This window comes from Callospermophilus lateralis, chromosome 15 (assembly GCF_048772815.1).
Source record: "Callospermophilus lateralis isolate mCalLat2 chromosome 15, mCalLat2.hap1, whole genome shotgun sequence".
NCBI lineage: Eukaryota > Metazoa > Chordata > Mammalia > Rodentia > Sciuridae > Callospermophilus > Callospermophilus lateralis.
The window spans coordinates 76,094,898-76,110,219 of NC_135319.1; the positions used below are offsets into that span (position 1 = coordinate 76,094,898).

At 32.8% G+C, this 15,322-nt stretch overlaps 1 protein-coding gene across 4 annotated transcripts in view; it reads left to right on the forward strand.

Annotated features, from left to right (window-relative positions):
* Nucleotides 1-15,322, forward strand: part of Shoc2 (SHOC2 leucine rich repeat scaffold protein) — a 95,183-nt gene that overhangs the window by 50,921 nt on the left and 28,940 nt on the right. For all 4 annotated transcript variants that reach the window (XM_076834845.1, XM_076834847.1, XM_076834844.1 and 1 more), the window contains one exon: nucleotides 4,318-4,455. In XM_076834845.1, coding sequence (XP_076690960.1) covers nucleotides 4,318-4,455 — 138 coding nt within the window. The remainder of the gene's footprint in view (nucleotides 1-4,317; nucleotides 4,456-15,322) is intronic.

The following is a 15,322-nucleotide window of genomic DNA, read 5'->3' on the forward strand; positions in this document are numbered from 1 at the left end:
TCTGCTTTGTCTGAAAATAATTTCAGCCATTCCGGTTTTGTCTTCATTGTTATTGTTGCATTTCTTCTCTATCATTTTTCTTTTGGTCTGCTTGTGTTATATTTAAAAGAATGGATTTTTTTGGTTCACTGACAGTCTTGAATTTTGATGCAGTTAGAACGTTATATTCCAATATGAATTAGCTGATTTAAAAGATTATTGATTATATTTGCTACTCTGCTGTGTGAGTTGAACTTGTTCTTTTTATGCCTTCTACTTTTTTTCTGCCCTCTGTGACTTTAAGTATTTTGTATTTTCTCCTTAGTGTATCAATTATACATCTTTTATGTGTGTGCTTGCCCACACATGCATGCATGCACTACCTGGAGTTTGTAGTAAACATTTATTACTAATATAAGTCCACTTAATAGTGTTAGTACCTTATAACAGATTATTCCCATTTCTCCCATCTTTCCCTTATTAATGTTGCTGTCATTTCATTTAACTGTAAGTTGTAATCTCCCAATATATTATTGCTATTACTATTTTGAACAAAATGTTATATGTTAGATTGATTAAAGGAAAAGAAAAGATATTCTCTTTCTACATCTATCACTTCACTTTATTATTTTCTTGTTTGCATGGTTCCTGGAGAGAAGTCTGATGTAATTCTTATTTTTGTTCTTCTATATATACGGTGATTTATCTCCTCCAGCCTCTTTCAAAAAAATGTTTGTCTTTGATTTTTTGCAGCTTTATATGCCTAGGAGAAGTAGAAAATGATTTTTTTTCTTTTCATTTTTAGACTCTGGGGTGGGACTTCTGCAGGCAAAGCTCATGAGTGTCAGGGCTCCACACTCCCATTTTTTCTCATATATTCCATGTGCAGTTGTGTTGTTTTTATGTGGGGGTGGGGGCTTACGGGGGATTGAACTCAGGGACACTCGACCACTGATCGACATTCCCAGCCCTGTTTTGTATTTTATTTAGAGACAGGGTCTCAGTAATTGCTTAGTGCCTCACCATTGCTGCAGATGGCTTTGAATTTGTGATCCTCCTGCCTCAGCCTTCTGAGCTGCTGGGATTATAGGTGTGCACCACTCTGCCTGGCTCCACATGCAGTTTTCTTCAACTATTCTGCACTCTTTTCATCACCTAGTCAATTACCTTTTAAATGTAAATTTAAAGCTCCTGCCATGGATTCTACTCCTGGTACACTCTGTATTGTATTTCTCTACACTTTGGGGGTCAGAAGTTTGCCCTTTTTCCTCAAGTCTCTGAAGTATGTAAGAGGTGTTGTTGATATTCTTTTGTTCATTCCTTTGCTTGTTTTGAGGACAGGAGTGATGACTTCCAAGTTCTTTACATGTCAGGCTGGGAAACAAAAGTCAGCTGTAAGTTTATATAAAAGTTCTTTACCAAATTGAGATAGTCTCCTTCTATTCCTAATTAGAGTTTGTTAAATGAATCCATTTTAATTTTATCAAATGCTTTCCTCCCATTAATCATCAATGATTTACTTCCTTAGACTTTGATACAGTGAATTACATTGAATGATTTTCAGATATTAAGCTGTGTTATATATCTAGAATTAGTCTCACTTGATCAAGAGAAAGAGAGCTCTATATTTCCCTTTTTGTACTGCCTTTTTAATATCAAGATGATGCTACTCTTATGAATTTGGAAAAGTTCATTCCTTTTTCTGTGGGTTTGTTTAAGAGATTGCATAAAATTGGTATGAATTCTTATGAAGCATTGGTAAGCCTCTAAAGAAATCACTGGATAGGATTTCCTTTGAGAGGGAACTTTTAAATTGAGTAAAATAAAATTTATTTAATGATTAAAGAACTACTAAGGTTTTTTTTTTTTTTCCATCATGCTTGAGTTTTGGTAGCTTGTAATTTGTGAGTAATTGGTGTTCTAAGTTTTTGAATTTATGATGATTTAAGTTTCTAATATTTTCTTTTTGAAGATTTAGTCATTGCTGTTTCATTGCTAATATTTATAATATGTTTTCTATTTTTTTAAAATCTAAGTCTCACTAGAGGGCTATCAATATTGTTTTTTTCCCCTAAAGAACCAGTATTTACATTGAGTTATATAATTCTTTCCTGTTTTCAGTTGATTTGTACTCTTTTATTTCTTTTGCTTGGGCTTTTTTTCTTCTTTTCTTTCTTTGAGATAAGAATGTAATGATTTGAGAATGCTTCTTATTTTCTAGTATAAAAATTTAGAGCTATAGAGTTCCCTGTCAGCATTGGCTTAGCTATGTTCCATAATTTTTTTATTGTTACAAAATATACATAAAATTTACCCTTTTAGCCATTTTGGAGTGCAGAGTTCATGGTATTATGTATATTCACATTGCTGTGCAACCATCATCATTACCCACCTCCAGAACTTTGTCATCACCTGAGACTGAAAATTTATATCCATTAAATAAATTGCTCCTCTTTCCCTTCAGAAACTGGTAACCACTATTCTACTTTCTGTGAATTTGACTATTCCAGCTACTCGTATTAGCGGGTATATATATAATTGTCCTTTTATGTTTGGCTCATTGCACTTTGCATAATGTCTTCAAAGTTCATGTTTAGCATTATCAGAATTTCATTCTTTTAAAAAGCTGTATAATATTGCATCATTACTACATACCACATTTTGTTTAGCCATTCATTCATTTGGTTAGACCCACCTGTTTGCTACTGTGAAAAATACTGTGAACATTGATATAGAAATATCTGAGTCCCTGATGCCAGTTCTTTTCAGTCTGTACACAGAAATAAAATTGCGGGGTTCTGTTAATTGCATATTAAATTTTTGAGAAGCTACTGTATGGTTTTCTGCAGCACCCGTACCATTTTATATTCCCTTTAGGCATCCCCAGATTTCCAGTTTGTTCATATCTTTACCAACACTTATTTTCTAGTTTTTTGATGGTAGTCATCCCATTTTTTTTTTAAAGATTTTTTTTTCACAATATCTATTCTGTGTATTTATTTTAATGTGGTGCTCAGGATTGAACCCAGGGCCTAGGTAAGTGCTCTGTCACTGAGCTACAGCCCCAGCCCCCTGTTTTTTAATAGTAGTCATTCTAGTAGCTTTGAAATGATCTCATTGTTTTAGTTTGAATTTCCCTAATGATTAGAGATTTGAATACTTTTTCATGTGTGACCATTTATATATTTTTTGGAGAAATATCTATTGAAGTCCTTAGTCCATTTTTAAATTGTCTTCCTTGGGGTTTTTTGGTTATATTGTTTTATTGAAGTTCTTTATATTTTCTGAATATTAATCCCTTATCTATGTGATTTGCAAATATTTTCTCCCATTCTGTAGTATGCATTTTTCACTCTCTTGATAGTATTCTTTGATGCATAAAAGGTTTAATTTGATGAAATGAAATTTACTTGCATTTATAATATGTAGCTTGATAATGTGCTTCAATCTTTTAACAGAATGTACTGGAGAAATATTTTCTTTTCTATACTTTTAAAATTCTGTTAAATTGAGAAGTCATTTTTATTTATAAAAATGTTTATGTAACATCAGAATATATGCTTTTTTAAAAAGCATATATATATATATTGAGGTATAAGGTCTTCCTCCATCTAAACTCCAGATGTATCTGAGCTGGGTGCAGTGGCACACGCCTGTAATCCTAGCCACTTGGGAGCCTGAAGCAGGAGGATCAAGAGTTCAAAACCAGCTTCAACAAAAGTGAGGCCCTAAGCAACTCAGTGAGACCCTGTCTCTAAATAAAATACAAAATAGGGCTGGGGATGTGGCTCGGTGGTCTAGTGCCCCTGAGTTCAATCCCTGGTACCACCCCCACAAAAAAAGTATCTATCATTGTGCTAAATTTGTTAAGAACATTAGTCAGCTTTTAAAATTTGGACCATGTCAATCAACATTTGTGGTTGAATTTGCTACTTAAATATATGATATGGAGGCTGGGATGTAGCTATTGGTAAAGAATGTTCTTAGTAGGTGTGAGGCCCTGGGTTCAATCTTCAGGACAAAAAGGAAAAAAACCCCACATGACACAGATTGCTGAAGTAATCATTTACAAGCAATATTTTCATTTTATTAGATGTCATTTTGAAATAACAGTTTAAAATTTAATGTTCAACTTTGAACTTTTTCAGAAAGAGTAATTATGATAGTTTTTTCTACTAACAATCCAAGTATGTTCACTGATTTATCATTTTGAAATAAAAGTTGCCTGTATAATATATTTCCATTTATATTTAAAAAGCATAAAATTTCCTCCCTTGCTTGTATTACCTGATATGATTTAATAATGCTTATTAAATTATTATGTTGGTCAATTTACAGGTGAATTATGTAACCTCATTACGCTGGATGTAGCTCACAATCAACTTGAACATCTTCCAAAGGAGATTGGAAACTGCACACAGATAACCAACCTTGACTTGCAGCACAATGAACTGCTAGACCTCCCAGATACTATAGGTATGAGAGAAGAAAGAAGATATTGATGTTTATTTATAGCTATCTAGATATTTAAAGGATTATTTTTATCCATTTTGGTTAACAAAAATTAGAAATTATGAAAGTAGTATATAAGTAAGTAGTAGTACTTTTAAGACAGTATTTGAAATCTTTTCCATTTCTTGACAAGAAAATTAAATTTTAGGAAATGAACTCAGATTATAAAGAATATTAAATAGCATATACATATTCTACTATAGCTTATTATAAAATGCTGGAGTTTTGGTTTTGTTATTTCAGAATGTTACATGGAGGAGGTCACTTCTTCGCTAAAGTAGGCCATGCTGAAAAATAAAGCCATTGCTGTTAAGTTTTTAAACATGGCCAGTATAGTTTAAAGGTTGCTCCTTTGTAATGTTGGCGGTGATAAGAAAAGAGATGTCTTGAAGTGCAAAATATGTCTTGAAGACTTCATCACACTGCAGAATGTTTGAGCTGACCATGATAATGTTCTGTATTTATATAGTCTTTTTAGAAATTTATGGGCTTTTGAAACAACAGAATAAGTATTTTTAAAAATTATAATGACTTTTTAGTTATTTGTGTAATATAATAATAGTATACTGCTTATTTAGCAAATTATTTATTTGTATAAGTTTAATAAACAATATTTCAGAGATGTTATTACTGAATTGTTTGAGACTTAGGATGGTCTTTCTTCAGGAGGATTTTTGTTTGCCTGTGGTTGGTACTAGGGGGACCACTATAATCAATCCATGTTCATGGCCTGAGATTTTTCTGGTTCATTAGGTGGTACAAAGATTTGTTACAGAGTATTGGAAGACTGTTTTATCTCTAGTTTACCTTTATTAGTAGAGTACAGCATGATGGGTCCCATTCCTGTCAGGTCCTAGATTTGACTCTTGCCAGAAACTTAGCCTATTAGCCCAGGTTAGGAAAGTGCTCTCAAAATCTTTAGTCTTTTGTTTGTTTATGTTGTCTGATATTTAGTTCTTGTTAGCTCTCTAATTTTTATTTTGGAAGATGGTTTCTAGAGTTTTTTTAATGGGATGGTTGGATTACCCCCGCCCCCAAGCAAATTGTTAAGGAACTTTAAAATCCGGTTATGTGAGACAACATCTGGTTATGCATATACAAAAGCTTGTTGAGACTTAGTTATAATTATTATCCATTGTGAACCTATGCTTTCCTGAATTCTTATCATGACTGTTTCTGTCATATTCTTATTTGTAGTGGTAACAGGTTAACTATTCTGGTTTACTTAATTGAATGCTTCTCTGAAAGGCAAGATCATCTGTAACACTTAATTAATTGTTCTTATAGCCATAGTGAATATTCTGCCAAATTTCCTATATGAGATTGATATTCATGGTTCAATATAATAGGAACCAAGAACAACAATTTCTTAATTTTTTTTTCTTCAAAATCTATTGAAATGGCCATGATGAACAAAGAAGTGATCCTGGAAGAAACAAAGAATAGAAAGAATATGTATTATACTCATAAAACAGATCAGACTGATTAAGGAAGGAAACAATGAATAAAATACAAGTTTTAGAAATATGCTTGTTAAATCAAATTCAGTGGAAAATGCTGTATAATATAGTGAACACAAAGATCAAAGATAGTCATATGTAGGATAAAGTAGAAGTTCTCTCAAATCTAAAACAGAAAGATGGGAATATATGTAAGAAAAGTGAAAAGTTATGAGAAAGAAAACTAGATGTTCTAGAAAGAAAGAAAATACTGGTATAAGCCAATGAACAAATTAATAAAAAATAATTTTATACAAGGCTTATTTCCTAAACTTGATTAAAACCCAGATAATAAAGATAATAAGACCAAAATTGCTTTCCAAGAAGAAATAATGAAGAAAAGTACTTTTAGTAAAAGTTTTAAAAATCAGATTCATTGACTTGTTTGCCATAATAATATTATAGAACTTGTCTTTGTTTAGTTTTGGTTTCAGGGTAATGCTGTTCAACATACAGTAAGTTGGGAATGCTCCTTCTCTTCCGTTTTTGGAACAGTTTATATGAAATTGACATTATTTACATCCTTTACTATTGATAACTCCTCACCCAGACATCCTCAATGGTGAATTTTTTCTTTTTTTTTGGAATGCTTTTTAAAGCAATTCAAATTTCTTTAAAGGTTTTCGGCTATTCAGGTTATCACTTTCTTCTTGAGTAAACTTGGTCGTGTGTGTGTGTGTGTGTGTGTGTGTGTGTGTGTGTGTGAGTGTGTGTGAGAGAGAGAGAGAGGGGGGGGGAAGGATATGTTAATTTCATTTGAGTTGTTATTAAAGGCATAAAGTTTATAACATTTTCTTATATTTAATATCTACAGAATCTGTAATTATGCTACCTCTCTCATTCTTGCTATTAGTAAATTGTATTTTCTCTCCCCTCCCAGTATTCTGATTAAAGGTCTGTCAGTTTCATTGCTCCTCTCAAGGTTTTGATTTTTTTTTTCCTATTTTTGTTCATTGATTTCCATTTTGAACTTTATTATTTTCTTTCATCTGCTCACTCTGAATTTTATTTGCTGTTATTTCTAATTTCTCATGGAAGGAGCTTGAGGTCATTGAGTCTTCCTTCTCTTTTCATAAAGATATTTGGTGCTATAACCTTCTCTTTAAGTTAGCATCTCACAAATTCTGATATGTAATGTGTTCCTTCTTTCTGTTACTAATTTCTAATTTTATTCCATGAGGGAAGAACACAACCTTGTGTCTTGAATCCTTTTTAATGTATTGAAACTTTATCATGCAGTATGTGGTCTGTCTTGTTAAATATTCTGTGTGCAATTGAATGTATATTCTACTTTTAATGAATGTGGTGTTTTGTAAATGTCAGTCATGTACCATTGTGCAGATGAGGCAACCAGTGAATTTATACTACTTCCTGTGTTTTGGGGGTCTATTTTCCTTCTAATTTTTTTAAAATAGTGTCTGGACAAGTAACATACACTGTTGTGCTAATTCCTAATCTTCATTTTTATTTTAGTCTTAATGTTCATCAGCAGTATTGTTACCATAGTTGCTGTAGTCAATATTTATATGGTTTAAGTTAATCTTCTAGTTTCTTCAAACATAGTAAATGGGAACAGTAGTATCCCTGTTGTGTTTGTAGCCTTTTTACTTGAACAGATTGAATGGGTATAAAATCACTGGATTTGACTTCCTTTTCTTGAGGATGTTAGTAGAACTAAGAGGTAGTTTTATTGTCTTTTGGAATTGAATGATCAAAACTATGAGGTCAGTACATTTTTTTTCTTATTATAAATGATTTAATCTTTTTTGCCTGGCCACTCAAAGTGTTGTTCTTTATTTCTGAAATTAAAAAACTAGATTTTGTTTCTCAGTGTTGTGGTTCCAAGGTTACATTTCCCTAGTATGCTCTGGACCAACTCAACATATATGTGTAATTTTTATTTCAGTATAGCTTTTGAATATATAGTGATATATTTGTTATGTTTTTATGTTGAAAATATGTCTTTATTTTGAACAACCAGCTAATTAAGACAGTAAAGGAAAAAATAATATTTAATGTTAGCATGATAACTTCCATCAAATGTCATTTTCAGAAAATAACTTTTTTTAAAAATAAAATCCAAAAATCTTGCTTTGTTTCTGAAAGAAAAGCAAAATGTTGCTTTACTACTTTTGCAGATCAGAAAGGAGAAACAAAATTTAAAATACTCAAGTTTAAGTTAGGTTCTTCTCATTGGTGCTTAGTCACTATGTATTTCTATTCCTCTTTCCACATTTTTTATTAGTGTATTTTAGTTGTACCTAATGATGGTATCTGTTGTTACATATTCCATTTATCACTACCCACCACTTCTAGTCTGCCACACCCTGATCCCTCTCTTCTATTGATTTCCCATTGATTTTCATTAGATCCTCTTCCCCCCACCTCCTTTTCTTTTCTCTTTCAGCTCCCACAGATGAAAGAAAATATACAACCTTGGACCTTTTGAATTTGGCTTATTTCGCTTAACATAGTGGTCTCAAGTTTCATCCATTTCTTGCAAATGATATATTTTATTCTTCTTTATGAATGAATAAAACTCCATTGTGAATATGTGCCACATTTCCTTTATCCCTTCATCTGTTGATGAACACCTAGACTGGTTCCACAGTTTGGCTATGAATTGTGCTGACTATAAATATGGTTATGCCTGGATCATATATTAAAGTATGATGAATTCCTTTTGGAAAAATACTGAAGAGTATTGTATACCTGGGTCATATGGTATCTTAATGACTAGTTTTTTGAGGAACCTATATATTGATTTCCATAGTGGTTGTACTAATCTACAATCCCAACAGTGTAAACGTGTTTTCTTTTTCTCCACATCTTCTCCAGCATTTGTCATTGTTTTTTTTTTTGTTTGTTTGTTTTTTTGAGAGAGAATCTTTTTTGCAGATGGACACAACACAATGCCTTTATTTTACGTGGTGCTGAGAATCGAACCCGGGTCCCGACCCGTGCTATGCAAGTGCTCTACCGCTGAGCCACAATCCCAGCCCCTCATTGTTTGTATTCTTGATGACCGCTTTTTTGGGGTTTTTATTGTTGTTTTAGAAATTGAATCCAAGGGCACTTTTACCACTCGGCTACATCTCCTTCCATTTTTTATTTTGAGATGGGTCTCAATAAGTTATGAGGCTGACCTGGAACTTGTGAATCTCCCATCTCAGCCTTCAGAGTTGCTGGGATTACAGGTGTGCACTACTGCACCTGGCTGTGACTGCCATGAGATGAAATCTCTATGTAGTTTTGTTCTGCATTTCCCTAATTGTTAATGATGTTGAACATTTTTTTCGTGTATTTTGTTAGTTATTGAGAAGTATATGTATTTATTTAATTGGGTTATTTGGGGTTTTTTTGTTGTTGTCTGAATTCTTGGGCTGGGGATGTGGCTCAAATGGTAGCTTGCTCGCCTGGCACGCATGCGGCCCAGGTTCGATTCTCAGCACCAAATACAAACAAAGATGTTATGTCCACCGAAAACTAAATAAATAAATAAATTTCTCTCTCTCTTAAAAAAAAAAACAAAAAACCTAAAAAATAAATATTAAAAAATTCTCTCTAAAAAAAAAGTTGTTTGAATTCTTTATTCTAGATGATAATCCTCTTTCAGAAGAATAGCAAAGATTTTCTTCCATTTATGGTCTTTCTCTCGTCACATTCCTAATTGTTGCCCTTGCTGTGCAGAAGCTTTTTAATTTGATGCTTTTCCATTTATTAATTCTTTGCATTATTTCCTAAGTTATTGGGATTCTATTGAGAAAGTCTTTGCCTGTGTCTAAAAGCTGGCGTGTTGACCCTATCTTTTCTTCTAGGAGTTGCATAGTTTCCGGTCTAATTCTGAAGTCTTTGACCCACTTTGAATTGGTTATTGTGTAGGGGAAGAGATAAGGGGCTAGATTCATTCTTCTATATAGGGATAACCAGTTTTCCCAGCACCATTTGTTAAAGAGGTTATCTTTTCTCCAGTGCATGTTTTTGGCACCTTTGTCAAGGATCAGATGACTGTGGGTTTGTCTCTGTGTCTTCTGTTCTTTACCATTGGTCTGTGTGTCTGTTTTTATGCCAATATTATTCAGTTTTTGTTACTGTTGCTCTGTAGTATAATTTGAAGTCAGGTATTGTGGTGCCTCCAGCATTGCTTTTTTGCTTAGAATTGCTTTGGCTGTTCTGGGTCTTTTATTCTTCCAAATGAATTTTAGGACTTTTTTTTTTTTTCCTAGTTCTGACAAATGTCATTGGAATTTTGATGGGGTTGCATTGAATCTGTATTCTGCTTTTGGTAGTATGATTATTTTAACAATATCCTATCTATCCATGAAGATAGGGGGTCTCTTCATCTTCTGAGGTCTTCTTCAATTTCTTTCTTCAGTGTTCCATATTTTCATTGTAGATCTTCTACTCCCTTGGTTAGATTTATTCCTAGGTTGTTTGATTGGTTAGGTTTTTGTTGTTTGCAAATGGAATTGTTTTCTGATTTTTTTCCCCCTCTGTGGATTCATTGTTGGTATTTAGGAAAGCCATTGATTTTTTTTTTTTTTTTTAAATGTTGGTTTTGTAACCTGCTACTTTGCCAAATTTGTTTAATAGCTCTGGCAATCTTCTGGTGGAGTTTTAGGATCATCTAAGTATAGGCACAGTGTATGGTGGATGCTAGACACCATTGGTTTTTGAGTTTATCAAGCAAATTCAAGCTTCAGGGTCTTTTTATTTATTGTATCTCTGCTTAAACATCCTTTCTCCTAAATATTGATATAACTTTTTTACTCATTCAGTTGATTAAATGGATATATGGGGCGTGGTCAGCAATCTACCCTATTGTTTCTAGCAGTTTATATTTTTGTGCGTGTATTTGTATCCTTATTAAATAATAATCTATGGATGATACAATTAGAGCACTAAAATGAAAAGTTTTGGTACACAGAAAGCATCTAAAATTAAGATGTTATATCAAAACAACATGTGCCTCATGTCTAGCATATGCATGGTCAGATTATGTTTTGGAAATCAATAAGAATAGAAACATTAACAATAAGAAATTTTTGAGTAATATTGTACTTATTTTATATCTTTTGATAGTGGTCAGCAAATATAGTATTGTTATTTTGAGTAACGGTAGTTAATAGATACTATTTTTTTGAAATTTTTTATGATATTAGTCATTTCTCATTTACCATGTTTATTAGAATAATTTTTTTTCTTTTTTAATCATTTTTATCCCCAGTATTATATAGCAGAAGGCTCAGGTTTGGTGAGGATTTGAACCTTTGAATCTTGATCTGTTTTACATCTCAGCAGTCTTAATTGACTTTTGAGATTCTCCCTTTCATCTGATGGAGAAGAGTGATTCACCTGAAATAGTATTGGCAAACTTGATAGGAATATGTTTCTCTTGATACTGTTTCTCCCTCTCTGCTCCCAGCCTAGTTCTTCAAAAGTATAACTTAATATGAAAAAATAAATACCCAACTCCTGTCTTGGAGAGTTGATGCTAGTCAGAGAGCAGCTGCCATACTATTTTTCCCCTTGGGCTAAAGAATGTTGCCATGAACTCACAACTGAAAAATCGTATCTTTTATCACCTTATAATCACTTTTCTAAAAATTACTATTTCCATAACTTTCATTGTCTCTTTCCATTGTAAGTGTACCAGAATGTTTTAACACCCTTTTCATTATTATCAGTACTCCTAAAGTAACTATCATTCCTTGGCAGCAATCTCTGCCATTTACTTCCAGTTTGAACAGTGCCAGGATTACTGAGAGCTCATAGTATGTAGGAAATGGGGAGGGGCAGCTTGTTGCAGTTAAGTAAGAGAGTGCTTAAAAGCATACTTAGTTTTCTGATTTAGCCATTAGTTCACCCTGTTGAAGAATAAAAAGTATATTCTTTCGTATAAATATTTTCTAAGTCAAGAGTTAACTATGAATGGACAAAATTATTAGAAGACATTTTGATTCAGACTGAACCTGATATCCTTAAATGTTTCTGGGGTTTCCGGTGGTTTTATGACATCTTGGAGACTAAGGGTTTGAAGTAGGAGAAGTATTTTACTTTCTTGTTTCGTATCCAAATTAGATAAAGAGAAATAGGCAACAAAACCTTGCCTTCAAGGAAAGTTCACAAGGTCCTTTTTTTGTTGCAGTGGGCTCTGAAAAATTATTGTAGTATTATGTAAGTAGAGTTTTAGGTAATTATAATGTAGCTTATTTAACAACTTTACTAGTTTTCTTTTTAATGATGGTTTTCTTTTTCTTTCCTTTTTTTTTTTGACTTGAGTTTTTGCTGACTTCGATTTGCTTTTTTTTTTTTTTTTCTCCCCAGTTTACAGGGTGGGGAAAGATATTTTTGTCATTTCATCTTTAGAACTGTGTTCTTTCTACTAATTTTTTGCTGCTTTGTTAAATAAGATCAAGAAGACTTAAGTTAGTCTTACTCAAAAGTTAACACTTGATTTACTTAAAGGTGCTGATTATATTTGCTGAAATGGAAAGCACCTAATTTTAATTCATAGCCATTTGATTTCACCATATTTTGAGAATCTGACAGCATAAGAAAGCAAGCTGTCAAAGTTAAGCAAACTGCCAGGGATTGACAGTGATTACCCTACATTTATTTGTAGAAGCTCAGCAATAGTCATTTTATTTCTTAGTTGCAATGACTATATCTTGATTTCTAGGTTGCAGTTTAGCTTGTTGTTAAAACCACCCATTGAAAGAAGTTAGAGACAAACCATTGTAGAGGGAAAATTATAATGTTCAACTTGTGATGTCACTTTTTTTTTTTCCTGGTATAAGAGTTTTGCTATTTCATCCTTAATTTTTTAACTTATTTTGTTGAGAGTAATGGATTTTGGCATAATTGTAGATGACTCTTTGAAATATGCCATGCTATAAAGTAAGTGATAAGGCAAGGGCAAATGTGATTTTCTCCATCAAGATTGCGCTCTCATAGATCACATTTTATAAAATTTTATAAAATTTAGCTCCTTCCCACTCCCCTGAAAAGGAAAATGAAAAAAATTAGATTCAGGAAAGATGGAGGTACCATTTTTGGTACTAAATAATAGCAGGTAGCAATTTTACAACATCTGCTTTATTTGGTCATTTTTAAACGCTAGGAATCTTCTGATTCTCAAAACAAGATTTGGTTTTGAAAGAGAAAGTTCAAGAATTTGGTTCTATTTACTGGGCTTTTGAGTTGATAAACATGGAAGATTTGATTTGATTACTACAAGGTTTTTAGATTCAGTGAAAGAAAAAAAAAATTACATTCATGTCCTGTTCTGCTGTAAAAAGTGAATGAGACATATCAGTTGGTAAAGCAAAATTATGGGGTCTTTCCGCTATTAATAAGCATTTTATTCTTATGGCAAACTCCAAAGAGACCTTGGTGACTGCTTTCAGCCATTATATTACATTCTATCATGTTTCTACCACAGGGAAAACAGTGATATGAAGAAGAGAAAGGGAGGGCTTGTACATTTCTGGTTCATTTTTAAGGTTGGCTGCCTGTTTTTGTCTTCAAATATGTACAAATTAAAATTTTGTTAGAAGATTTTGAAGTTTTAAACATTAATGCATATTGATCTTACAAATTAATGGGTTTCACTGTAACATTTCCATAGGTGAATATATGTTGCTTTAATCATATTCACCCATCCCTACTATCCTCTCTTGCTTCCCCCTTTCTTCTCCACTTCTCCAGGGTCCCTTCCCCTTTGCTTTCTCTTGTAATTCCTCTTCTACTTTTTTTGTTCTTGTTGTTAGTTTTCACATATGAGAGAAAACATGCGTACTTGTCTTTCCCTGTCTGGCTTATTTCGCTTATGATAACATCCAGTTCCATACATTTTCCTGAAAACGACATGATTTTTCTTTATAACCAAATAATATTCCATTATATATTTGTACCATATTTTCTTCATCTTCTCATCAGTTGACAGGCACATAGGCTGATTCCATATCTTGGCTATTGTGAATAGTGCTGCAATAAAGACAGTTGTGCAGCTGTCTCTTGTATGCTGGTTATACACCCAGGAATGGTGTAACTGGATCTTAATACCTCAAATTTTAGTTTTAAGAATCTTAACACTGTTTTCCATGGTGACAGTACTGGTTCATTCACATTCTTACTAACAATAAGGGTTCCTTTTTCCTTTTTCCTTCATATGTTGCCAACATTAGGTCCTCCCCCGCCTGTGGATTTTTGTTTCCTTTTTTTTTTTTTTTTTTTATTATAGCCATGCTGAATTGGATGAGATGGAATGTCAAGATAGTTTTGATTTGCATTTCTATGATGGCTAAAAATTATCATATTTATTAATCGGTACTTTGTACTTCTTTAGGGAGTGTCTGTTCAGATTATTTGCCCATTTTATTTTCCTTTTTTTAAATTAGAGCATTGTAATTTACATAGTAGTTGGGTTCATTTTGACAAAATCATACATGCATGGAATTTGATTTATTCCATTACACCCCTTTTCCTTGCTCTTTTTTCTCCCTTCTTTCCTTCTACCTATTCTCCTTCCTCTACTGATCTTCCTTTCACCTATTTTTGATTGGTGCTTTCTTCATATAAAGATGGAATTACCTGTGATTTTGTTAATTTCATTCCATATTATCTCTTCCTTTCTGTCTGTCCTCCCTCTATCCTTCTTGATCTATTCCTACTTCACTGGTTTTCCCTAATCTCTTGTTATCTAATCCCTGCCCTTTTTTCCCCCTGATTTTGATTGGGCTTCCCAATATGAAAGAAAACAGTTGACCTTTAATTTTCTGAGTCTGGCTTATTTCACTGAGCATGATGTTCTTCATTTCTTCAACTTACTGGCAAATGCTATAATTTCATTCTTCTTTACGGCTGAGTAAAATTCCATTGTGTGACTGTATCTCATTTTCTTAATCCATTCATCCATTGACCGACATCTGAGCTGGTTTCATAATTTGGTTTTTGTGAATTGTGCTCCTATAAACATTGATGTGGCTGTACTGCTATAGTATGTTGATTTTTAGTTTGCATAAATACCAGTGAGTAGAATAGCTGGGTCTTGTGGTGGTTCCATTCCTAGTTTTTTTTTTTTTTGAGGAAAATTCATAGTGCTTTTCAGAGTGGTTTTGAGTAGCTGTACTAATTTGCAGTACCATCCATAATGTGTAAGTGTGTCTTTTTCCTCACATTCCTGCTATCATTTATTATTTGTATTCCTTGTTTTACAAAAATATTTTTAGTTGTAGATGGACAAGATACCTTTATTTTATTTTTTTTAATGTGGTACTGGTGATTGAACCGAGTACCTCACACATGCTATGCAAGCATTCTACCACTGA